At 42.3% G+C, this 26,973-nt stretch overlaps 1 protein-coding gene across 10 annotated transcripts in view; it reads left to right on the top strand.

Annotated features, from left to right (window-relative positions):
* The window catches only part of PALD1 (phosphatase domain containing paladin 1), a 155,125-nt gene extending 136,045 nt beyond the window's left edge, over positions 1–19,080 (top strand). For all 10 annotated transcript variants that reach the window (XM_042459462.1, XM_042459461.1, XM_042459466.1 and 7 more), the window contains 2 exons: positions 2,450–2,605; positions 18,658–19,080. In XM_042459462.1, the coding sequence (XP_042315396.1) occupies positions 2,450–2,605; positions 18,658–18,807 (306 nt within the window). In that variant the 3' untranslated portion in view covers positions 18,808–19,080. The remainder of the gene's footprint in view (positions 1–2,449; positions 2,606–18,657) is intronic.
* Positions 19,081–26,973: the final 7,893 nt, after the last annotated feature.

Here is a 26,973-nt window from a genome sequence, read left to right as displayed (position 1 = left end):
GGGAGACATTGAGACTTCTCTGTCAGTGATGGCTCTGAGGCCACAATAGACCACAATTCCCAGCATTCCCCAGCACTAACCCAGGACAGTTAAGTCACTCTCAAACTGGATTCTTTCCTCAGTGTGGATGCAACTTTGGTGAGGAACTCTGGGCATTTCAGTCCAGCATTGTTTTATTTCTGCAGTGCATTTTGGATTAGAGACAAGGTGACCAGGCATCCTCTTCCTTTTCCAGGACATGTCCAATTCTGTCACATTTCAAAATGTCCTCCATTTGGATCATGGCTAAGAAGCATGGATTTATAATTACATGGGTGTTTTTAGCTTTTATTTTTGGCCATGTCCTACATTTTTTTGCTTGGGTGCCCTACATTTGGGGTGAGGGCATTGGTCACCTTGGTCAGAGAGCTTTCCAGGGGTTTAACTGCCATTCTGCTGTGGTGCTGGAACAAACCACCATTCCCAGAATTCCATAGCATTAAGCCAAGACAGTTAAAGTGGTCTCAAACCAGATTATTTCTCCAGTGTAGATGCAGTCCAAGCCTTTTGCCTCTCTTATGCCTGAGATTTCAAAGCCCAGCCTTGGCACCACAACAAACTACAAATCCCAGGATTCCATAGGATGGAGTGATGAGAGTGAAAGCAGTGTGGCAGCAGCCTAAGTGTGCTTAATGCAGTTCTTAAGATGGTGCACCTCTTGCCTACAGAGTCTCACAAGACTTTTTTGTTTAACAACTTGTACCCACTAACTCCATTTCATGTCTCCTTTATTTAGTGGGGAGGAATACAGAGAAAACAAGTCAAAATGAAGGAAAACCAAAGTCCCTTGACCAAAGGGTTTGGTTGTGGAATAAGCCTCTGAAATATGCAAGAGGCAATGTTGAAATAAAGCCATGTTCAATGCTCCAATGTGCTGTTTGGAATGGGGAGAGGGGGGTGGCCAGAAAGGGAAGTACATTTCCGTGATCTGTCTACAAATAATGTCAAAATGTCCTCCATTTTGATCATGCCTAAGAAACATGCATTTATATTAACATTTCTTAAAAAGCCTCAATTTTTTTGCATGTCCTCCATTTTTATAAAATGTGTCCTACATTTGAAAATGTTGTCCTGCATTTGTCCTACATTTGTCCCGGTTTGGAGGTCCTCACTTATGGCAACCCTACATACGAGGCATCTTCCTATGATCCTGCACAAACTACAAAATAACCTTTGTGCAGACACTTATGAAAAGAACACAGCACAGAGTCACAGTCCAATGTTCAAACCACTATGCCATGCTGGCATACCACACAAGAAAGTAACGTAAAGGTGGAGTGTGACAACCCCCCTCTATTCAATTTCCTCTCACTCACTCTGAAGGCTAAGGGGATGGGGGCGGCAGTGCCTTCAGAGAGTCAGAGGAAGGGCAAACATTTGCTCCTAAAGTGGAAAGTTGGAAAATTAGCTGCTTAAAAACCTATCTGTAGCCCAAAGATGTTTGGCTTATTTTCATTTTTATTTTATTTTTTTTTTTTTGGCCCCTAACTACTGCCAAGTTATGCAGGTCTGCACTAGAGCAATGGTTCCCAAACTTTGGTCCTCCAGATGTTACAGACTTCAGCTCCCAGAATTCCTGACCATTGGCTCAGCTTGGTGGAGCATCTGGGAGTTGAAATCCAAAACAACTGGAGAACCAAAATTTGGGAACTGCTGCACTAGAGCTCTCTGCTGAGAAGTCTTAGGACCTTATCACAGTAGCTCAGAAACAGGATTTAAAGTAGAAGAAAACACAAACGTGGGAGATTTATCACACGATGTTTCTGCAAAGTTGAAAAACACAAAAATAAAGCCAATGTAAAAAGGACAAAAACGACACCTTTTTACTTTCAGGAAGTTCCAAAAGTTAAAAGGTGTCATTTTTGTCCCCTTTATGTTCACTTTATTTTCGCGTTATTTCAGCTTTGCAGAAACATTGTGTGATAAACTTCCCGCATTTGCGTTTTTTCTATTTAAATCTACTTTAAATCCCATTTCTTAGTGGGCTTCCTCTAGTGTGATAAGGTCCTTAGATCAGCATTGTCTATGCTGATTGGCAGGGGCTCTTCAGAATTTCAAACTGGAATCTTTTCCAACCCAGCATGAAGACACCAAGTATTGAACTTGTGACCATTGCATTCATTGATCCATGACTCTGCCCCACTTATAGCATTTCCTACTGTGACACTGGAAGAAGCCACCTTATAGACTTTTCACAACTGCTTTGCAGTTTATAGGTAACTTACCCATCAGGTTTGTATTTAGTCAGAAGAAGCAATGGTACTGGAGATCCCATACTAAAGGGGGCACTTGTATTTAGGCTTCTGTGATATTGTGTTGATAAAATGCAAGGAACCCAGCTTGCTTGATTTGCAAGGGTAATTCTTTGGTCTGATGCCAGCACTCAAGCATTTATAATTACTGATTTCAGGGGAAAGCAGCTAAGGATGAAAAGGAGATGCGGACATTGAACCTGAGGAGCCTGCAGTATTTGGAACGCTATATCTATCTCATCCTCTTCAATGCATATCTTCATTTGGAGAAAAAGGACTCTTGGCAGAGACCTTTTAGCATCTGGATGCAAGAGGTAAATATTTGTCACTTTGAACACCCTGAAGCATGCCTTTCAATGTTATTGTAGTACATTGTTGTTTTCTACTGAGTTTTTAAAGTTGAGATTTATAGCACATGCAGTACATTATAGTTTATGCAGAGGGGAACTATAAACCCCAAATGTTGAGCACTAGCTTTGTCTGTTAACAAGATAAATTAACAAATTCAGTGCAGTTGAATTAGAAATCCTTAGGCTAGACAGAAATGCTGTGGATGCTCTTTATGATTCATATTGCATATCCCTTATTTAAATTAAATGGAAGTCCTGGTAGTTGCATTGTTGTCTTAACAATAGGACACTGTAAGGGATATTTGGCTATTGGATATTTGTTAAAGGAGGCCCATCATTACCTTAAATGTCAGTATTGTGTGTATGCACTATAATAGTAGGGTGGGTGGCAACTTCTATACAGTCTATGGGAGCAGCATTTCAAGCTCTTTTAGCTTCTCTTGCCAGCATCCTTGTTCTCGCTTTCTCAGTTTCAACAGTTCTTCATAGCTGCTGTTCGCCCAGCTGTCTCAGGGAGCCTCCGCAGGAAGCAGAGAAACAGCACTATCCACCAGGCTTTGGGTCACATCATGCAGCACTCTTAGTTTATGAGTAAAATGTGGGTGAGGCCCTCTTGCCACTGCATTCCTTTCAGAATTTATTCCCAGGGAAAACAGCTGTTTTCTTATTTGGAGTGGGTTCATTATTCTCAGGATGTTTATTCATTTAGCAATTTTGGCAGAGGATAAATCTCATCTAAGTTGACTAGGAGCTGTTGAGATGCTCTGGTTTCATGCCCAACCTCCAGCAGCTGTGGACAAGTTGGGAGTAGGTTTGATGTTGGGCAGCAACTGGTTTTGTGGTGTGGCCCATTTGAGGAAAGTGATGGACTTGTTGTTGATGAGGCTATGATCCCATCTTCTTCCTACCTATAACAAGAGTTCTGAAGGGTTACTTTTTGAATGATGCTTCCCAGAATCATTTTCCAATGCTGCCAATAGTTGCTGGGGATTCTGGAAAATGTCATCCAAAAAGTAATTGTTGCAAGCTATATCTGGAACCAATGGGATTTGAATCTTTTATGGGAAAGCAAAGTTCTCCTCCCAGCAACTCCGGGCAAAATGACTTAGTCAAGTCCCCCTCACATTGCTGCTATTATTGGATGACCTTCCAAAGTTCACAGACTATGACTGTGTGATCATGTGCATAAAGAGGGCTCCTGATTTCAAGTAGCAATTATTTGAATTTGGTATCTGCTTCTGTGGATAGGGTTGCCATATCCCGGTTTTGGGCAGGGCAATCGCAGATTGGAGGGTTCAAAAATGTCCCATCCTGATTGGGCATTTTTGACCCTCTGGTCCCGGATTTCTGCCTTGCTCCAGGCCACAGTTTGTAAATCTCCAGTCTTCTGGAGAAAATGGGCCTGGAACAAGCCAGAAAGCCTCCTCCGGACCCAGCTCCTCCTCCTCCCTTCCCCTCCAAGATGTCCTCCCCACCCACCCCAGGGCAGCTGGCTAGGCCTCTCCAGGACTGGAGGAGGTGGCACTCTGCTCACGGCCTCCACCAGTCCCGGGGTGGGTGGGGAGGACATCTTGGAAGGGGAGGGAGGAGGAGGCCTGCCAACAGTGCCTCCGCTGAGGCCTCCGCCAGCGCTGGGGAGGCCTTGGCAGTGGCGCCACGCTCAGTTATTCTTCAGTTATTCTTCAGTTATGCAGAGAGTAGAAGCTAACTACAAACAAGCATTTATTAACTATAGTTACCATGGTATCTGTGCAACTACCCAATTTTTTTGCATTGCCCTGCCAAGTAGAAAAGGGAACATTATCACATGCTTATATATTATTAAAGATCTCCTCTCCACTTGGCAGAAGACTACATAGAAATATTCTTTGCCTTACTGAGTAGTTACATGCACATTGTGAAAAGTTACTGCTTGGTCGATGGTGGCAATTTGTATTTGCTGGCTTACCACAAAGATAAGGAGTTTTCTTTGGAGGGGGATGGCCAAGGAAGACCAAACTACAAGACTGGAGGAAAAGGCCACAACTTTATTAAACCAAACAATAACAGGGGTAGGGTTGGCTCAAAGCATGAGGTCCAGATCTGGATCATAATTCAACACCTGGTTGGTCAATCAACTGAATTGTTTGGTCATGGCCAAGCTTCGGGATGACATAGGGGCAATGGTAAACGCCCTATCCAAGCCATGCAACCGGATGATCACATGTTCTCTGTTAAGCCCTCAGTGCTCCCAGGTCCTGAAGGACTCTCGATCCAGTGCTACGCAGACCTGGAAATCATGCCCACCAGATCCAGGACCTATGCAAAAAAGTTGTGACAGCCCAGCACCCAAACCAAGGGAGGGAGGGTGGGAGAGCTGAGCGAGAATGGTGCCCAGGTAGGATGCCATGTGGCCTTAACTTCGCTGGGAGATGTAGTTTCCCAACGCTGAAGAGGCAAACACCCACCTCTTCCTCCTCTCAAGGCCAAGGACACGGCTGTCCATCCCCTACAAAGCATGCTGGGAGCACGGGCGGGCCCAAAAGTACCCAAAAAACATGGTTCTTTCTGCCACCAGGCGGGCCCGGTAATTCGGGCGGCCCTATTTGGTCCAACAAGAAGGAAAGCGATTTTGGAGGAGGTTCTTGTGCAAGTTGCAGAAAATGTGACAAGAAAAAAGTACTTGTATTGGGGGGGGGGTGTGCAGGAAATCAAAAGACAAAACCCTTACTGTGGCTGTTGATTTTTCAACACACTTTTTCATTAAGGGTGAGAAATTAAGAAAAATTCTTTACAGCCCAAGTGGCAAGTTAACTGGTTAGTAAAAGTGAGCTAATGTGATGTAGTAGTTTTAATGCTGGATTAGGACTCCTGGAGACCAGGGTCTGAATCTCTGCTCGGCCAGGGATTCTACTATCTACTACCCAATAAGAATATTCCTCTGGATAGTTTAGTGTAAAGGACAAAACCTGGAAAAGATGAGCTCTAAAGTGGGATAAAGATAATGACCACAGGTGGGGGGGGGGGCATAAATTCAACCTAAACAATGAAGAAATCAAAATAGTTAAAAATTTCCCATACCTCTGATCAAATGTTGACCAGAACGGAGAGTGCAGTCAAGAAATCAGAGGAAGACTAGGAATGGAAAGGGCAGCTATGAAGAAATAAGGTAAGATCCTAAAGTGTAAAGATATCCAATTGAGCACTAAAGTTAGAATCATCCAAGCCATTATAATCCCCATCACCATGTACAGATGTGAGAACTGGGCAATAAAGAAAGTGGACAGAGAGAAAATTGACTCATCTGAGCTGTGGTGCCGGTGAAGAGTGCTGACGATAATGTGGATGGCCAGAAAGACAAACAAATGGGTCCTAGACCAAGTCAAGCCAGGACTATCCCTGGAAGGCAAGAATATGAAACTGAGGTGTTCTAGTTTGGCCACATCATGAGAAGGCATGACTCATTAGAAAAGACAATAATACTAGGAAAGGTAGAAGGTAGTAGAAATAGAGGTTCTTTGAGATGTCTCTTCTGTAGTGTCGCCATGAGTTGGGGATGACTTAAAGGCAATTAACAACAACTACAACAAAAATAAAGTTGGATAAAACCAGCAACATAAAATCATTAAAAAAAACCATTAACAGGGAATAATATCAGTATAAAGGATCTAAAAAGTTTTAAAAAGGGGGGTTTCAGGTTTTTTGGATGTGAAAACTATGTGTTGAGATGTATAAGAATAGACTAGAACAAGGGTGACCAGCATGGATGGCACAACTGGAGAGGAAGAAAGATTTTGGGCATGTCTTGACATGGGGACGCAGTGTCTCAGTGGCTTGGATGCTGACTCTGATGATTGTAAGGTCAGCAGATCAGCACTTTGAAAGCCAAGTGCCGTGTGACAGAGTGAGCTCTCATCTCTAGTCCCAGCTTCTGCCAACCTAGCAGTTCAAAAACATGTAAAAGTGCAGGTAGATAAATAGGTACCACTTTGATGGGAAAGTAACAGCGTTCATTGCAGTCATGCTGGTCCCTTGATCACAGAGTTGTCTTTGACAACACTGGCTCCCTAGACTTGATGAGCACTGCCCCCTAGAGTTGGACATAACTAGACAACCTTGCAGCAGTCTCTGGCACCTCCAGGTAGGGTGGAAAGTCTTATTTGTAATCCTTGAAAGCCTCCACTGCTCAATGAGACAGTAGCAAGCTAGGTGTATGCCTTTATAAGTATGAAGTAGAGCTCAAAATACTTAGTATTTTTGGACTGTAATTCAGTGAATCCCCCTGTTAACTAGGAGATTCTGAGAGTAATCATCCGAGAAAGTAACGTTTCCCAAATATAGGTTAAAGCAGCCACCTCCTTTCACAGCTTCCTTGTCAGTGGCTGTGAGATGTATGATTTGTTCATGAATACCAGGACAGCTGGCAACTAAAAGACCCCCCTCCCCCAATTTGATGGATAGATCATGTACTTCAAGCATTAAATGAAATGGAGATCTGAACCATAGAATTTTCAGGGGCCTCATGGGACGTTGATTCCAGCCCCCAAACGCCATGGTGGCAAGACGGTAAAGCTAACCAGCATTCTAATGATATATTTGATGCCTTAGAATGAATCATTGAAGGATACAACTGAGGAGTCTCCTGACCTTTTCCTTAGTTATGTTTAAAACTACTGTTTACTTGCTTAAATAGAAACAGTTTGGGTTGGAAGGAAGCCACACAGTACATCTAAGCTTTTCCACCCCTACTACCCTGCCATGTTCTCCCCTCCAAATGTTAAGTCTCATTTTGTGCTTCCTCTCTGATAAAGCTTCTGCTTGTGTTCTCTCCCTCTCTCTCTTTCTCCTCCCCCCCTCTGTATTTCTGCCTGTTACACTGTTATCCTTAATTGGTTTCCCAGAATTCCCCAAATACTATTGTTTTTCCTCCTGTCAATCTTTGTGAGGCACCCGCTTGATATATCCGAAATCTAATTTTGCCTTGGAAAGGGAGAATTGTGGTTTGTCCGCAAATGAACTCCTTGCCATTTCTCTAGTTTTACTCCTCACTGTTTCGCCAAACAAAATAGAAAATGTTAACCTGTCAACACTAACTTGTTCAGCAAATGATATTAGAGTTGTTTTTTTTTTGTTTGTTTATCATTACTTAATCTTCCTACCTGCATTAGTCCCTGGGCATACAAGAAAATCACCAAAGCCTCTCTAAATTAGGAGATGCCGCACCTTCCCAAATTCACTCCAGAAATGATCAAGCATATAACCAGATTAATTATTTGGATATCATGTGGATGCTTGAAAAATTAATCTATCCAATTAGTGAGAATCAGATGGCCCCTGCTAAACCCTGGCAAATAGCAGTGATAACCCCACACACCAAGGTCTATAAACTTTCATCCTTGCTGTGAAATTCATGCTGCAGAAATGGGGATCAACTTCATTTCACTTCATGTTGAGAATTAGCTTTATCAGTTTCCCCACTTTCGTTGGCAAAGCTGAAGTAAGTGTTACCCTTTCATAGAACCAAGGCAGGAATGGAAAGAATGAAAGGGAAATTACAATCACCATGTCGCCCCTGTTACTAGCACGCAAATGTACATGTATCTTTGAGGATGAGAAGAACCAACAGCCTATTCTGTATCTGGTAGGGACTGGATAAAGCTCTATTGTCACTTGTTAAGAATCTTGTACAAAGAGGGGGGAACGTCAAGGGTTCACTTTGCAGGATTGTGTGAATATTGACTTTTTTCCCTTATAAAGTTTAAGTGTTTTGTATACCGTATTTAAGATCTGCATATTTCCAGATGGAAGACCTTTAGTGTAATCAATCAAAAACCATCAAAAGATTGCACTGGTTAGGAATTATAAAGTAGTGGGAAAACACAGAAACATTAGAAGTGGAGGATGAGAACATCTGGATCTTTCCCTGCCGAATTCTGCAAATGAGACCAGTTGACTATACAATAGCAGTCCTGCCTGGAAAGACTGTCCTTCCCATCTCTCTCCTTTTCCCTTTCCTCCCATAATTTTATTTGTTATGTAGCGAGGATCTAGAGAATATCACTATGTCCTTGTTGTACCTATAAAGTCCAGCATGCATGGATCTCTATTCGTTCTCTATTCTTTCCAGCCATGCAGTCTTCATTCTTGTGGTTCCCTAGTGTCTGGGTCTCAGGGAACTAATCTCCATGCAGTTTGGTCAAATGGACATATACAGAAGGGAATGGAATTCATGTGCATTCTTCACAGATTACAGTTGATTCGTCAGCTCTTGCCACTTAGATGTGCTGTTTTGCTCTTTCCCCTCTTTACTGAAGAGAGATTATAATTGCAAATAGTGAATGTTGTTCCTAGATAAATCTGTGAGTGGAATTGTGAGGGTGGAGGAGGAAAGTCGGTGAACTGCCCAATACTCCCTCCCTACAGTAAAAGATGCATTTCTTCATCAGTTTATGCTGAGAGACTGAAGTGTGAACAAATCTGCCAAGTATTCCTAGGCTGCAGGCTGGTGCTCAGTGGGACTTGCTTCTAGGGAAACATGCACCAGATTGCACTGTTAGGTTACAAAAGCTATCAATAAAACAATAGTCTGTTTTATTTCATTTTGCAATGTCTTAATGAGTACAACAGGAAATCCCAGTACAAAGAGTGGTACAGTGGAGAAAACAAGCAATATCCATTAATACTCTATTAAGTCTATAGTACATTTGCAGTGTAAAAGCTGTGCATATAGACTTGTATCTTAAGCATCAAATGTTTTCTTTGGAAGTAGGTTTTCACCTATGGGAATTTATTTCTTTTTGCCTGCTAGCTCTTTAAATAATAGATCATCGCAGGTGCCTCTTTCTGTTTTGAACAATGAAGAATGCACAAAAGGCATCCATAAAAAAACACACACAAGTACCTCCTTTCCTTCTTTTGCAGGAAAAACAAATGAGCCCCAGAATCAGCCCACCTGATTACTACATATTTATTTAGTTCTCATCATTTTTGTTGTGCCTTTTCTCCAAGGAGGTGAACCCACTTCTCTCTCTGTTTCTCTTTCAGTTTCAATAATCTAGCAAGGCATGTTTGGTGGAGAGATAATTACTGCCTAAAAATGACAGGGGGATCTTCAAAGCCAAGGTGGGCCTCTAAATCTGGTTTTCCCCAGCTACCTTCACAGGTATGGCTGGTGAGAACATGAAAGAAGTCCTTCTCAGTGGCTGCCCCAAACTTTGGAACTTCCTCCCTAGGGAGACTTGAATGCCCCCCCCCCCTTGCTTTACTTCCAGTGTCAGGCCAATTTTTTAAAAATTCAGATATGCTTTTAGAGTTGAAAGGGGACTGTTAAATGCTCCATTGTTTTTATTGTACTGTCTACTGTTTTTTAAATCTTTTAGAATATATGTTTTTGATATAGTTCTTAATTGAATTCAGTTTTAATGTAGCTTTTTGTATGTTTTTAATTGTAATCTTCTTCTTCTTGTTGTTGTTGTTGTTAAATGTTCTTAGACAAAATCAAGCTCTCCTCCACCCTATCACTGTTTTCTGTAGTCTTATAGCTTTTTATTTTACAACCTAGCTGTACGTATGCTGTAGAGGAACAAAAATCAATATTCATCACTGTCCTTTAGTGAGGCATAGAGAGAAATGCTTTCGCCCAAAAGAAAATAACCCTTAATTAGCTTCCTCTAAAGGCAGTTTTCACAAAATAACACATCGATATAATTGCTGTTGCTTAGGCTTGATGTTTCTCTCTGCCAGGAAGAATACACTTCAGAACAAAACGGCTAACTACAGGGTCAGTTCTTCCTCTGAGAGAGAGGACAGAGTGAGGGAACAAGTACAATTCCTTAAATAACCATGCCTATATGTGGCTCTGAACAAACATCAAAGAGAAGGTAATTCAGGAGTTCTAAACCTGTCTGCTTATGAAGAAAGATGCAGATGTCTCTTTAGAAAACCAGGCATCTCTTACATCTCTTCAGCTTAATACTAATAACACACACTCTAGTGCCAGGTCAGGAAAAGTAGCTGCTGCTACCACTTAAATACTACCAATGGTCTTCTAGTCTGTGGATCATCGGTAGGCAACTTCTGAGCCAACTCTGGCCTACTGAGAGTTACCAGCTTGACCACCAGTTGCCAGACAGTAGTGTAGAGGAAGCAAGAGCAGCTGAGGCCACAGGATTTCTTAAAATGGACCTAGGACCTTATTCCAGGCCAGTGGTTTAGTCTGTCAAGACCAGAGTTGACTGCTGCTGACACACTCTCTTACTCATTTGCACAACCCCACCTTCAGTGCAAGCAGGCCTTTTAAAGGCCTGATCGCAATTTGATGCAGGCTTTTAAAGAGCTTGGCTGTAGTGACAAAGCAACGATTTTTTTCAGTGGGGTGGCAAAGTTGAGGAGTGAATTACAGGCAGTGTTTGGTGAAGATGCACCCTTGCACATTGCGATGAGGTTTTCTCAGTGTCCATTAGCAATAATGGAAACTTAATGTAGTATGGAAATGGAGAAAGACTTCCTCATTTCTGATCAAAGTTAAGAGCAAAACATAACCTAGTGGGCTGCATGAGGACTTTTGCAGACTGTATTCAAAATGTGGGCTAGAAATCCACAACTCCTGGTCTAGCTCTTTCTGGGACCTTTCCTTGCTTGCTACTGATTGGGGTCACCAAACCTCCTGGTTTGGTTGGATGCACCAGGCAGTGCATATTTGGACTGTCACCTGCCCAGGTTCCAAACTTTCATAGTTTTAAAAAGGAAGCCTCTAGCTCTTGTAGGACTTGAGTTATGGGGAAAATCTATAGACACTCCTCACCCAAAAGTTTTCTTGAGAATAGTTTGCCCCACCATTGAATGTGCTTAGCTAATGAATGAAATCTCACAGCTACCACTATATAGTACAGTGGCCCCTTGTTATCTACTGGGGTTTGCTCCCAGAACACCATGTGGATCCCAAAATGCATGGATATTTAAGTCTCATTAAATACAGTGGCATAGTGAAATGGTGTCCCTTATATAAAATGGCAAAAACAAGGTTTGCTTTTGGAATTTATATTATTTTTGAATATTTTCAAGGCACAGATGGTTGAATCTGTGGGAAAAACTTAGTGAATACAGCAGGCTGACTGTATCAGCCAAAGGTTTGCAGTTTCCTATGTCAGTGGTACAGATCTTTCAAAGAAACGCTAGTTGAAATCTGTTTTACTTCTTGCAAAGACTGCAAAGAAGACAATTGAGCCATTGGAAAGAAGGAAGAGGGATGCAACAAAGCAGGATTAAATCTGGAGTAACAACATCAAAAACAACAACAATTGTTACAACAACAACCATTGTTGTTTTTGTTGATGTTATTGTAACAATTATTGTTGTTGCTGATATTGTTATTGTTGTTATTGTTATTACTATTTTAAGTCTCTATGACATCTGTTGTTTTTCATGACTTCTGGATGTAAAAGTATTGTGCAAGAGCATTTTATGAGGGCCAGTATGACTTCTCCCACTGCCGGTGGATAAAAGCCAGGACTAAATGGGCCATTTTAGGGATTTATACTAAAAAGATTGTATTTTGCTGTACAAAATAACTACAGTACTTGGTGATTAGGAACTTGGAAGAAGGTGAAACTGCAGACAAAAGAAAAGGAGGGGAGCTTGGGCTCATTTTTATCGGTGCCCTTGAGATTAGCCTCTCTCCCCCTCATGTTTGTGTAAACTGTAAGTAGGGAGTCGCTGGCTGGCGTGTGATGGGAAAACCTCAGCTCTTCTCTGTTTCAATTAGCTTTGCTAATTCATATTGGCATGTTTGATCTCCTCAGTGAGAGATGAAAGGGGCATCTGCCAACTGTGGTTATGATCAGAGTGTTGGCTGTTCTCAATTGAAGAGACTTGCTGGAAAATGGCATATATCCAGTGAAGTGGTGGAGAGTGGGGCGGGGGAGCTGGGGGGGATGAGCATGTTGCCAGTGTCCTGTCCAGGTCAATGATGTCCAACATGAAAGGGGATGGGTGGGAGAGGAATGTCATTTGCACAAGCTCTGTCTGCACTTTATTGGAAGATGCGATTGTAGCTGGAATGCATTCTCTTGTAGTGAACTGCCCTAAGATAGAGAGTGCTTAGTTTGTTTCTTGATTTCCCCCCACTTCATTGACCTAGAGGTGAGGCTTTGGAAGGGAAACTGAGCTTTGAGACTAGTTCAAAGTTTCCTTGGATCATATGAACCATCTTGCTCCAGTACATTTTGTCTATGAGTTTATTCAATGATAAAACAGGCAAAAGAAGTGAGATAAAAGCAGGGTTTTTTTCTTACTACTTGGAATGAAAACAGAAGATCTACCTTTTCTAATATGGACTCCTCCCCTTAGTTAACTCGATGTGCACACCCCCCAAGATCACTTAGCTCTTTCCAGGGTCTTTCACATTGCTTGCTATCTGAGTAACTAAGCCCCTGGTTTGAATGTGAGCTGCATCTTACCCACTACAATAGAGAAGTGTGTAGTAGGTTGTTGTTGCTTTATCAAAAAATTGTCTAGAAGTCATGTTGGGCCTGTCAGCCTTTTTTCATCACTTCTGACAGATGGATGTGAGTTTTAAGAACCAAACCAAGTGTTTCTGAAGCTAGGCCTGGATAGGCTTGCCATTTCACGGCTGCAGCCGTGACCTTCCCAGTTTTTTTTACCTTGGGGAAGGTCTTTCCCGGCTTCTGCATTCTGTCACCCGTGACAGCTGGATGCCTGATCTATCTTCCCTTCCAAAGCAGCCTCCGTCTGTTTGTGCTGCAGCAAGGCTTCCAGCTCTTGCATGCATCTCTACTGTCTTCTATCTCTGTTTGCATGCCATTTGGTCCTGCTAAATTACAGGGGCAATAAATACCTCTGCTGATTTACAAGCTAGACCCTCACAGGCTTGGCTTTGATAGTTTTGATGCAAAGAGGCCATGCAAGAGGCCATGTTCAGTAAAGCCATGTGAACTGCCCCAATATGGTGTCATGTGTTTTGGAATGGAGGGGGTGGAGGTGGGCAGAAAGGGAAGTACATTTCTGCCATCTGTTTAGGAATAATGCCAAAATGTCCTCCATTTTGAGCATGCCTAAGAAACATGCATTTATATTAACATTTTTAAAAAAGCATCCAATTTGTTTGAGTGTCCTCCATTTTAAAAAATGTGCCCTGCATTTGAAAATGTTGTCCTACATTTGTCCCGGTTTGGAGGTCCTGACTTATGGCAACCCTAGGCCTGGAGGATGTACAGAATCTGGAAAGAGAGAACATGGAAAATGTACATTTTGTTCCCAAACAGTAATAGGTCCTGTTTTGTCCATTGGTCAAAGGGCAAAAGGTCAGTCTTCTATTGTGTTAGAAGCAGAATTTGGGAAAGTTATTTTTTGACTTTCAGAACTCCCCCAAGCAGCACTGCCACTGGTCATTCTGCCAGGGGGAATTTAAGGAGATTTATACAAAAAATGCTAGGGACTCAGACTTTTGTGACACTGTATGAAGGCTTCAGAGTGGCAGGGAACCACCATATTGCCCTCTTGGTGCACTGATCTTCTTCCCAGGATCCCACACCCAATGTTCATGGGCACAGCAAAGGATAGCCAACTGGAAGACGGGGAAGGTGAGGCTTCCCAAGTGCCTGATAGCTGAATCTGCCCAAAGTATACGTATATCTACAGCACCAAAGCTCTTTCCAGTATTAAGACACGATCTGCCTTCTGTCCCCAAATAAATTTCTGAGACTTGAAATGGCATAGTATTTTGGACTAAGTCACCAAACTACATCCCACCCTCATCCATTGACTTTCTTGGCTTATGACTTAGAAAAACTGTCCAAATCACAAAGGGATTCATGTGAATGTCTTTAATTTAAACAGAAACCAGAGATGTTTCATTTACACATTTATACAGGCTTTCGTGCATATTGATCAAGCTTACTGTATATTAGGGCTAGGAGACTAAATTCATTCCCAGTATTTACAACAGAATAGAACAAGTAGCATAATGTCTTCTGGGTTAGCTCCATGGCAAAATACCTGACCTGACCCAAAACCCATTTTTGATCTTTTATTCTGTGAATGCAGACAACTTTACAGTCAAGAAATGCTAACCTTGCGATATAAAATATGGTCTTAAATTATTTTTTAAAAATAATGCCAAAGAGACTGGAAAATAAATCTTTCAGGGAATTCATGCTCATTGTCAATAGAATCCATTCAAGAATATGTTATATGTTAATAAAATTTAGGGAAGTTAGACATCTCCTTTTAGTGCTGCAGAATGACTCCTTTTCTCACAAACCAGGGGTGGATGGGGTCTCCTTGTATACATTTTGGAATAATCTCTAGCAGTTTGCTTTGAAGGTTTGATGGATGGATGGATTAGAAATGAAAGTTTAAGAGAAATATTGTGAATTGTGTTTTTAGGAGTGCTTGGCTACAAAGTACTACTGGCTTATGGACAAGCTTGGAGAAAGACATAAAGAAGGAACTGTTTGTGCAGTCCACTGCAGCATGATGAGAGGAAGCATGCTATGGTCTTCCCTCTTGCATATATTTGATGTGGGTCAGAGAGAGATAGTAGATGTTCCAGGAACAACATATTCTTAATTTGAGGGGGGGAAACAACAACTATTCACCCTTTCTCCTCCCTGCAGCTTTCTTGATACTGACTTGTTTATATGCAAGGATATATTTTTATCTTTCCTTATTGTGAAAAAAAATCCATAGGAAGTTAATAGTAAAACCCACTCTCATAAACCACTTAAGTGCAAAAACAAAGCAATTGTGCCTCTTTTTGTAAAACCTTTTAACACACTTTAAAATCACTAACTATCAAGTGGTGACAATTATAACTGTTTTTGGGCACAGCCCTCTTATTGATAATGTTAGTGGACCACTCAGCAATTAATTTTTGAATAATCCTACTCTGAGAAGATTGTTGATCATTGGCTATGTCGCCATGAAACAATAAACCAGGATTCTGGGGGATCCTGACATAATGTGAATCATAATGTGTTGGTATTTGCAGTCCCCCACTCTTGCTTGGCTCCTGCTTCTAGCACAGGTGGCTAAATGAACCTTTTTGGGAAAAAAATAAAGAGTAATAATTCCCTGGTGTTTTAACAATTGTTTATAATGACATTGGAACTAGATTTCCTGGCTTCCCACTCCTAAATAAACCAGGATTCTAAAACAAAGTTTTATGATCCTGACTTGTATAGGCCACAAATGAAGATCCCAAGTTCAGATGACATACTAAACAAGCCATTTCTTATTTACTCAGTAGCTAGCAATAGTAAGAAGACCCAGGTGGGAGCAAAGAGGCTGTGTGCAATAGCATACAGATTTTTCAGCTAAGTTAAAGTTCCCCGGAATGCAGACTACTGTTCCTTTTCAATGTGACCACTGTCATTTGTACGGCTGAAAATCTCTAGATTCAGTCTAGATTGAGCTCTCTCGCCCAGGCTTTCAACCTTGTTGCACACTTCTTATGGTTACTGATATGTGCATACTGGTACACATACATGGGAAAGAGCAGTAACACAAGTAGAGGGGACAATCAGCAGTTTTAACTATGATATTTAGCAATAGGACTTCCAGTTGACTAATGTTTAGGGACAAAGAGGGGCAGCGGCATTTCTGCACTGGGCGTCACCTGGTGTGTAGGGCATGGCTAGTGGGGACGGGAGGTCTGGGGGTGGAGCTTCCATTCCCCATGCCGGAAAACAATGGGACCAGGAGGCAGCGGCATTCCTGCATAAGGTTTCCATCCCCCACTCTTGCTGCACCATCACCCCACACACTGCTCCATGACCCCATGTGCAGTCCCATCCTTTTCCTCATCAGGATGGAGTATGCGCGGGACATGGAGCAACATGTGAGGTGATGGAGTGTGCATGTAGGGGAGAGTGTGGAGATGGTGAGGGGGGCTGGGTGTCACTGGATGTCATCCCCCTTCTCAGGTGTCACCTGGTGTGGTCCGCACCTCCCATACCCTCTAGTGATGCTACTGAAGAGGGGCATTGCTATCTGTGAGGGCCAGAGTGCAGGTGGAGATGGCTCTTTGCCTTTACTCAGGAGCACATTACCCATGCAGTGGATGTTTTTTTCCCTTGAGCTATTCCCTGCTCCCACTTCTAGATGCGATGCTTCTGCCAAATTATTGGCAAAGGAAAAATGGAGGCCTGATGCTGTAGAGCAGTAAGGAATTTCTGGACAAGAGTTCAGGAAGAAGAGTTCCCAACTGGAGTGGAAAATATATGGGGGGGTTTCAATGGGCCCAGGATTTGATAGCACTGGCTGGTTGAACAGTAATACTTTGAAACAGCCTGGGACAGGAGACTGACTTGTGGAAGCTCAGGTCACCAAGTTTCATCAATACTTTGTACACATTGGCCCTTCTTACTCTCGCATGGAGGCTCTTCTCCTGGGATCAATCCTGATCCTTTTTGTGGCACTAGGCAGACTCATTTTACTTCCCATTTACACAGTCTTCTACTACTACTTTGTAGAACACTTGTGACAGCATGAGGAGGAAAAAAGGTGAAAATGTATATTTTATTGCTGAACATGTGCTACACCTGTTCTCTTCTGACCCAGGGGCAATATAAAATGCTACTAATAAAAAGATAGCTGTCTGTTATCATGGAAACATGAACTGTGAGGACAACACTGACAAACCAGTTGATTTGCAACAGGATCCAAATCATGCCCTTATTTTAGCCACAGCAAAAGCTATTCCTTTGGTGTATTTACATTTTCCTCCCAAGAAAGAAACTGGCAAAACCATCCTGAGTACTGCTTGGCTAAGAAAACCCTATGAAATCCATAAGGATTTCTATTATGGAGTTTATCTATTATTGACTTGAAGACACATACACACACTTAAAAGGGAGGGGAACTAGCCTTGTAAAGGAAGGGTGATGGATGGTCTAGGAAATCCTAAGAGTGCTTCTGGCAGAAAGGGATAAAGACCTTTTTCATCTTGAATGCTATCAGACAGTCTCTTGGCTTTTCTGAAAGCTTTTCTTTTTTCTTTTTCTTTTGAAAATAGCAAGGCAATCTCGTTGCTTTCAACTTATTTTTCTAAACTGAAAAAAACTTGTAAATGCCCACACAGACAGCTATCAAGTGGCTTATAAAATAGTTAATCACCAGATGTAGAAAAACAGGAGAGGTTTTCTTTGTCCCTGTAGATAGCACAGTACAAATTTTCAGGAAGTTACATTTGCACAGGAAATTTTATAGCTCCTCTTAAATGGAGATGGAGGAGAGGAGAAACCCTGAGTAGATTCTTCTTGAGGCGCTTTTGCAAAGACTTACAAAAAGGTTTCTGGATAAACACAGGGATCATTTTGATCCACAGGTGATAATCCTCATTTTAGATGGAGAAGTCACAGCTTATTCAGTGGCAGCTTATTCTGAAGAAAGCTGTGGCATGGGGGTGATGAATATCACTATGGGGTTGTAGTTCTGGATTTTACAAACTGGAAGAAAGAGAATGAAGGGATCCTTTTACATGAAACTACATCCTTGGAAATATTTCTTCCTAGCATAAATGTTTGGGAGAGAATTCAGGATTGATAATGTCCCTTTGCATTAATGACTTGAAGTAAGCACCTAATCTACAAACACTGTTTAATCACAGTGAACATGTGTATAAACATAATAATGGCCCAGATAGTGGAAAGACTGACTGAAGACTTATTTGAGAGGGTTTGAAGGAAGATTCATGAGTTTTCTTCCCACAAGCCCATAATGTACACATCCACACACATTCTGATCCCTACAGCAAGATAGCTACATGGGACATTTTGTTCCTGTACTGCCACCTCATTTCTCAAATTATTCCAACTTTCTTGTCTGGAGTGTTGCTCAGAACCAGAGTTACCTCCCTATTCCATTTTAAGGACATTGGTCCTTATTGTGGATGGTGGCTCTCCTTCAGGAAAACATGAGACATGCCATTTTTGGTAGTGTGGATAGTAAAAACTGCCATCTCTGTACTTGTTTGGAAGCACTTAAAATAGCATATTCTCTACTTTTCTTCCTTTCAGGTAGCAGCTAAGGCTGGAGTCTATGAGATCCTGAACCACTTGGGGTTTACAGAATTTGAAGATCTACAGGACAAACGACTCTCTCAACTTCGCTACCGCTGGCAGGAGCAAAGCCGTAACTCCCTCCCCTTCCGAGGAGAATTCATTTAGGACTCAGCTTTACAAAGGGCATTGAGGAGTGCAGCATTTCTTCCAGATGTGTCTGAATCACACACATTCTCGGCTTTTCTTGTGGATATTTGTGGTTGTTGGTTTTTTTTTTTTAAATGCATATATAAATATGAATATAAATAAATAATATGGAGACATGTGCCTTAAGGAAGGACTGTGATTCCATGAAGAAGAAAAAGTTAAACTGCTTTGAAGACATTTTTATAGTGGTCTTTCAGACACAATAAAATAAATTAAACAAATTTAGACAAATGTCAGTGCAAGTGCTGTATATTTTTGCCTAACTCCCTGAAATCTCTAAAACACATTTCTGGGTGCTGTGAAAACTGATTTCAAAGAATTTTCCACAGACTTCATGCTCTGACCAGTGACTATACAGGTATACCTCAGTTAACAAAACCTCGGATAAAGAAGATCCTTTCCCTCTTTACCTCTGTCTAGCTGAAAGGGTTTTTTAAGCAGCATCAGCATTGGGAAAATGGTGAAGGAGGGCAAGAAAAACACAAGCACCAGTGTCTACAGGAAGGCAATAAATAAAGCATGAACTGGGACCAAATAGTTGGCCCTTGGTATCCATGGGGCATCCGTTCCAGCATCCCCCTCCCGCAGATACCAAAATCCGTGGATGCTGGATTTCTGTTATCCCCAATGGTGGCACATGCATGCAGCCATGTCACCATTAGGGATAAAGGGACTTCAGTGGTGGCGCATGCACATGGCCACACCACCATTAGGGACAGCCCCCATTGTCCCCATTGCCTGTGTAAGCATGCAGGCACACCACCATTAGGGACAATAGGACTCCTTACCCAAGAGACCATCTGGAGGATCGTATGCAGCTGCCAGAGGAAGATCTGAGGGTCGAAGCCCCCCCGCTCCTGCTATGTACACGCCTGCTACTTCCATCCTCCACAGAGAGCCACTGGTCCCAGTTCTTCCCTCAGCAGCAGCAGGAGGGTGATTGTGCTGGGAGACTAAGGGAGGGAAGTGACCAACCAGCCTGCAGTGCCTGGCAATGGAAATGGGCAGTGTTATTAATAGGGGTTGTTTCAGCCAATGTGGGGTGAGCACAAGGAGAGGGCCATGGGGGTGAAGGTGGGAGTTACCTCAGCATAGTGCTAGGCCTCTTTGGCAGAGGAGGGGGGGGAGGAAAACACGGTCACCACTGCCAGCCTCAGCCTCCCAACAGCTTTGATAGGCTTGAGCAAGGTTGCTACCGCCTCACAGCACCAGCGGCACCGAGCACTGGCAGGCAAGAGTACATTGAGACACATTCAATACCTGACACTGCACTATCACTCATATATGAGATAGTGTCCATAATGGCGGTGTGGCCACACTGCCACTGGGAACAACGAATGCTGTCCCTAATGGTGGCACAGCCATGTGCATGCACCACCATTGGGGATGACGCAGGATCTGTGGATGGTTGAATCCACAAATGGCAAGTCCGTGGATACCAAGGGCCAGCTGTAACCCTGCTTCACTAGCTACCCCCAGCATGTTAAAGAAGCATAGATGTATAAATTTGGCCACTAAAATCTATAAAATCATATGAAAAATGGAAATTAATGAAAGATGCATTTTTGAAGAAGTTAAAGTAATCCCTAGAAGATTCAAAATATTTCTGTTTACTTATTCAAGGTTTTCCTGACCTGCATGTTTCATTTCACGCATGCATGTTATTAGCTGTGGGTAAACGTTTGCTGAAACATATTGAACTGCTCTTATTTTTTGTTAGAACGTATGTCTACTCTTTTCATGTTATTTTTACATCTGCTACCAAATTTTTTGATAAAGTAGTAAATATCAAGGAGCACATTAACTTAGAGCCTGTATCGACCAGCATTGTACGCTGGTGTGGGGCCGTGGCGAATGCATGCTATCTGCCCCCATGCCGGCATACACCGTGCACCGAACTTCACGGCAGAGGGTATCACAATGCTCCATTGGCACAGCGTTTAAACATGATACACCAAAGGAACACTGAACACAGCCACCATGGCTAGCGCGCCCTTTCCACAGTACGAAAAGGAGACACTTTTTGCAGCTTTTTTGCTCTGCGGAAAGCCAGATTGGGGCCGTGGCCCCGATCTCACCAGGAAACTTGGGCCCCTAAATTAACTGAGGTATACCTGTACATGTATATTTTGCATGCACAGATCCAGGGACTGCATGTGCAAGTTCAAGATTGTTTCCTACACACGGATCTTGTATTTGAAGATCAACATTAAAATCAATATTTATTATACGCTTTTAAAATGGAACTGGGAGCTACTATTGTTGAATCACTGTTCCACTGAACCCAGACTAGGAGAGGCCCGCTTAGATTTCAAACTACATGAGAAAAACTCAAGAGGTGCCTGCATTTACATGTATGTGGGAATCTGATCCAGGCATTTATAAGTGCTGTGTTCACATGTCTTTGCCTCAGTCTTAATGCTCCCTTCTTTCCTTAGCAAGCAATCAATGCACTCAAGCCATAAGCAGCTGCCAGTTGTGTTATCTACAAATGCTTTGAGAAAACAGGATACTGTACTGTATACCAATCCTAAAGCAGTATTGCTTGGTTCCCCAAAGTAAGAACCTACTCCTAGAGTTCTGAAATGTCAACGTACCAGAGCTGTTTATGTGAATCTGACTTGTCTAGACTCTCAAACTCTGGTCCTTCTAGCTAAGCTAGTCTGCATGTTGACATTCTAAAGGGCCATCTCAACTGGGTGGCTTCTTTTGTGGAGAGGTGGCCAATTTTTGGCTCTTAACCACACCACAGGTCAGTAATCTTGGCAGTAGCTTTCTAAGGTCTAAGGCAATGGTTTCTCAATCCTGCTACCTGAGACATTTGAAATGGAGTTTGTTGAGATTAGAACCTATGGCCTTTCTGTGCAAAGCATGTGCTCTACCAAAGAGAGATATCCTTTGCCCAGCTTTTCCATTCATACCTGAATGTAGTTGCAGGTGTCTCCACAGTTTTAGAGCAAAGACTTGGATAGGTTGGCAATTAAGGGAACACCTTATTGTTCACTTACAGAGAAATGAATGTTGAAACCATATCAAGATCTGGTGATTACTATGACACACTTGCTTAGGTAGAAATACTGCCAAGACTACTGTGAGCATAGCTGTATTTGTACTTCTGTGGGCCCCATGTTTTAGTGGTGCATGAGAGGAGACGGAGTAGAGATTATTTTGTAAAAAGCCAGATCTGAGCACTAGGAAATATGTTGATACTTGTAAATGAGGCTGAAGCATCTATAGAACTATAAACTGTAAATTATAAGTTTGTTGTTTGTTGTTAAATGACCTCAGTCAGTCTTGACTCATGGTGACCCTGTGAATGAGACATCTCCATTCCTCCCTGTCCTCAACTGCTCTGCTCCGGTCCTGCAGACTCAGGCCTGTGGCCTCCCTGACTGAGTCCACCCATCTGGCACATGGTCTTTCTGATTCTTTTTATCTTACCTAGCCTTATAGTCTTTTCCAATGACTTGTGTCTTCATATGATGTGACCAAAATACAGTAGCCCGAGTTTCATCGTTCTTGCTTCCAGGGAGATTTCACATTAGTTCTGTTTTACAACCGATTTGTTTGGGTTTTTTGACGTGTACAGTATCCTCAGCATTTTTCTCCAGCACCATGTCTCAAATGACTTACTCTTTTTATGTCCACTGTCTTTACTGTCCTGCTCTCGCATCAGTACCTGGTGATGGGCAGTAGCATCACTGGGAGGTGCAAGGGGTGTGGACTGCACTGGGTGACACCCCAGAAAAGAGGTGACACCCAAGGGGGGGTGACAGCAGGCTGGCTCTCTGCCCCCACTTGGGGCCTTTTTGGGCTGCCTAGGCCCTACATGGAGGCACCCCAGGTGTGGTGGCTTCTGCCTGGGGGCTTGGGGATGAAAGCCTGTTCCACACCCCTCCATGGATGCAGTGGCTGCCCGCTGGGGTGCATGTAGGTTTTTTGGCTGTGCGTGCCAGATGTGCACCAAAAGTCCCACCCCCATAAGTCCCACTCCCCATGAGTGACCACATTGGGTGATACCAATCCTAGGGGTGCCACTAGTGATGGGGAATACAATGGCTTGAACAAGTCTAACTTTAGTGCTCAGTTGTGTATCTTTACACTTTAGGATCTTGCCCAGTTCCTTCATAGCTGCCTTTCCCATTCCTAGTTTTCGCTGTCGACTAGCTGAGGACACCCCCACCCCCATTTCTCACTCCTTGACCCCAGCCACCCCCAGCCCTTCCAAGGAAACTGGGAGTGAAAGATTTACTTCTTTTTTCTTTTTAAACATAGGGGTTGGCGGCCAAACAACCCTTATTTTGTTTTAAGCCAGGATCACACTCTGGTGGCTTTTGATAGTTCATCTCTGCATTTTTAATCATTTTTTAAAAGAAGGGCATCAAGGACCATACAGGAGCTGGCCAGGGACCACACAAATAGTAGGTGCATGTGCGTGTAATCATCCCACACAGTTCCCATCTCTACTGTAAACAATCCATCTTTTTGCCTATTAAGAAAAATAGGTGTCTGAATAATACTAAGGAATAATACTAATAATAATAAGGAAGGAGTCTGAAAAATGTGAAGAACCCAACTTTATCTGATATAGTGGAAGACACAGGAAGACATAGAAAGCCTTAAAGTGAATCAGACACTTAATCCATCTTTCCGGGTAATTGCTGGTAATTGTTTTGAAAACTGCATGAACCCCAGGTAACTCACTGCTGCAAAAGAAGTACTTTGCTGGGCCTAAAATGGCCCTTGAAAGCAAAAAACATGGGGAAATGTCACCATGCCCCCAGAAGTCATTTGGCAGTATTTTGGAACAAACATTTTAAAAAGTTTTTATAAGCTGCATTGGCACTGCCAAAATAATGCAGCTTGACACCATTTAAACTGCTATGGCTCAGTGGTATAGAATTTTGGGAATTGTTGGCTTTTGTCAGAGAGCTCTAAAATACAAATCCTGGGACGCCATAGCATTGAGCCATGGCAGTTAGAGCGGTGTGAAGCTGCATTATTTCTTCAGTGCAGATGCAGCCTTGGTGAGTTCCAGTAGGTGATGCAGCCCTCCAAGGTTTTTGGGGATCTTCTGAGCTGTGACAGTTGCCCATCCCTGCCATAGACCTGGAGCAGAAAAATTTCAGTCCCTGCTACATGACTGGAAATACGTGAGTTAGCACAACAAAAAAAGATAAGGTATATTGACCATCAGACTCCAGAATGAACATAAATACTTAAAGGGGATACATGTGGGTTCTCTCTCTGCTTCAAGATGGGTTGTCCTACAGCCCTGAAAACCAAAGCTGTCCACTGGCTAAGGAAGGATGCAGTGCAGCTCTTTCTGTCAAATATGAAACAACTGAAGTTGAATTTTTATGACTGGAGTGGGATTTTATTATTATTATCACTGTTTGAATAATTTAAAAGCATTGTTGCTCAACAGTACATGGGAGTGCTTTCAGATGATGGATCATTGTTTTACTTGCTAAACTAGTTAAGGAATCATGTGATTTCAGCTTTCCCTCCTAAATGGATGTAGTGGTGAGAGGAAGGAAAAAATGGAAGAAGTGGTGGGAAAATACCAGTATTCCACATGGACAGTGGTGTCTGGACCCTGGGTGGAATTCCATAAAAGAACCAGGATGATTCCCCAATAAAAGCATAATCTAGTAGCCCCTGGTTATCTACGTCTAATACAACCATCAGAAAAACCCAATAAAAGCATAATCTAGTAGCCTCTGATTGGCTACATCTAATAGAATAATCTGAAAACAATGATTCTTAGGCAGATAGGTAAGAATTGTCAAAAACATACTATGCAGCAAGATACATTGCCCCAATGCCTGAAAAAGGAAGTTAAAGTAAATCTTCTATTCCTAATAAATTTTAAAACTGAGATGGGATTTCTCTAGTAAATGTCCCTCAAATGGAATGGATGCTGGACATCTTTGCAAAGCTAGAGAAAACACCTTGTAACAGTATTTTGATTTACTCAGCTTCATCCTACATCTGCCATAGAATTTGTTATTGTTGTGTGTCTTCAAGTCATATCTGATTTAAGGCGACCCTATCATGGGGGTTTCTTGGCGAGATGTGTTCAGAGGAGTTTGCCATTGCCTTTCCATGAGGCTGTGAGCATGTGACTTGCCCAAGGTTGGATTTCATGGCTGAGAAGGGAATCGAACCCTGGTGTCCTGAGTCTAAGTCCAGCACTCAAAACACATAGAATACAACTGTTGAAAAAACAGTGAGGTTTTTTTTTTTTTTACAGAGAATCTTAGGAATCTGTGTTTGTGTTTCAAGGCCATGGCCAGAACATGCCACACAAGATTGTGCAAGTGATTTGCTACATTTGACGCAAGTGCAAAAACCTGTGTCATGATGCTCCTACAATAATAAACTCAAACTTGCATTTGCCAAGCAGAAAGGCATGCTGTCCTTTGAATGCAGTTTCTGTTTTCAACAGCTAATAAAATAAATAAATATTTTATTAATTAGCCTTTTATTCAGAGAACTCAGGGCAGTGTACACAATCCACCAACACAACCACCCACTTATTTTCAAGACCCAGTCAGGGTTATTAGACCAAGAGATGGTGACCGGGCCAAGTGACAAACTTGATTGCTCACTGGGGATTAAAACCTAGGTCTATACTTTGTGAAATAGCATACTATAATGGCTTGAATGTTGGATTCAGACTCTAGGAGATCACGGTTCAGATGCCTCAGCCATGGAAACCCAGTGGGTGATCTTGGGCAAGTCACTTAGAACAAGGCACTTTTAGAGGAAGCCAGTGGCAAACCACTTCTGAACAAATCTTGCCTTTAAAAAACCAGGACAGGGTAACCATAAATTGGAGTCGACTTGGAGCCACATAACAAGAACCACATCCTGATTCCAATCCAACAGTCTACGCAGTAGTTCATGTTGATGGTAATAGTTGCAAATGCCTTTTTAAAAAAATTAATTTTAGACTCAAAATGCTTGAAATATTTTGCCACCAAAGCCAGCTTTTCACAGGCTCTCATTCATGAATTATCACAGATCTCCACTTTTGTATCAATTGTCTTTGAAAAACACCTACCAAATTCATTGACTAGAACAGGCAAACTGACCTAGGTGTTGCTGGATGGACTTAAAATACATATGAGCTTTATAATCCTCTGTACAAATATTTTTAAAGATTCTGTAGCAGATTATTGCTTTCCTTATATCTCTTTAGCTGTTGCACAAGCTTTTACTTTCTTTCTCTTGCCCAGAAGAATATGCCCAAAGTTCAGAATCTGGCTGAAGTTGCAATTTAGAAAAATAGGTGAAGGAAATGTTTCATCAAGCATTGCTTGTCATACAACCAGGTAACAAATAATACCTGCTGAAATTCCCTCTTCTGCACAACCATTAAAGGTTCATGAGTCATCTCCTCTTCTCAGTATGGCAACTGTTGTGGTGGTGGTTGTTGTGTGCCTTGACGTCTGACAACTTTACCATGTGCTTTAAAAAGTATATTTTTGACACGTACTACATGGTGGTGGCTGTGTGCCTTGAAGTCTTTTCTGACTTATGGCAATCCTAAGATGTCTCTTTCACAGGCTTTTATTAAGAACATTTGGGCCCAAACAGACAGGCCAAAATAAAACTGCTTCGGGTCTCTTTGGAGGTATGCTCTTTAAATGATGAATGAGTCTGAAGAGGCTGTCAAAGCCACGTGCCAATCCTAAGGACTGTAGTGCAGCTTTGGCGCAACTTCTGGCCTCTTAAGATGTGTGTGTCATTTAAAGAGCGTACCTCTAAAGAGACCTGAAACAGCTTTATTTTGGCCTGTCTATTCAGGTCTTTTGTTCAGAGGGAATTTGCCTTTGCTTTCCACTAAGGCTGAAAGAGTGTGTAACTTGCCCATGATCATCCAGTGGGATTCCTAGTCTCCAGGATTATCATTCAATATCCAAACCACCACACAACACTAGCTTGCCCATCAAATGGTACTGATTCATTAGTACTTCACAGTCAGCCTGTGTCAATATGAAGAAGTGCAGCCAGTGTGTAATTTAAAACAGCATCAACAGTGGTGTGAGGTGTTGTGACAATTATAGTGCAATGGCCACATGTGAAGCAAACACAAGCTCAGAGGTAAAGCATCCA

The sequence above is a fragment of the Sceloporus undulatus genome, chromosome 3, assembly GCF_019175285.1.
Source record: "Sceloporus undulatus isolate JIND9_A2432 ecotype Alabama chromosome 3, SceUnd_v1.1, whole genome shotgun sequence".
Lineage (NCBI taxonomy): Eukaryota > Metazoa > Chordata > Lepidosauria > Squamata > Phrynosomatidae > Sceloporus > Sceloporus undulatus.
Note: the sequence above shows the minus strand (reverse complement) of the source record. Positions and strands in the feature narration are given on the sequence as shown.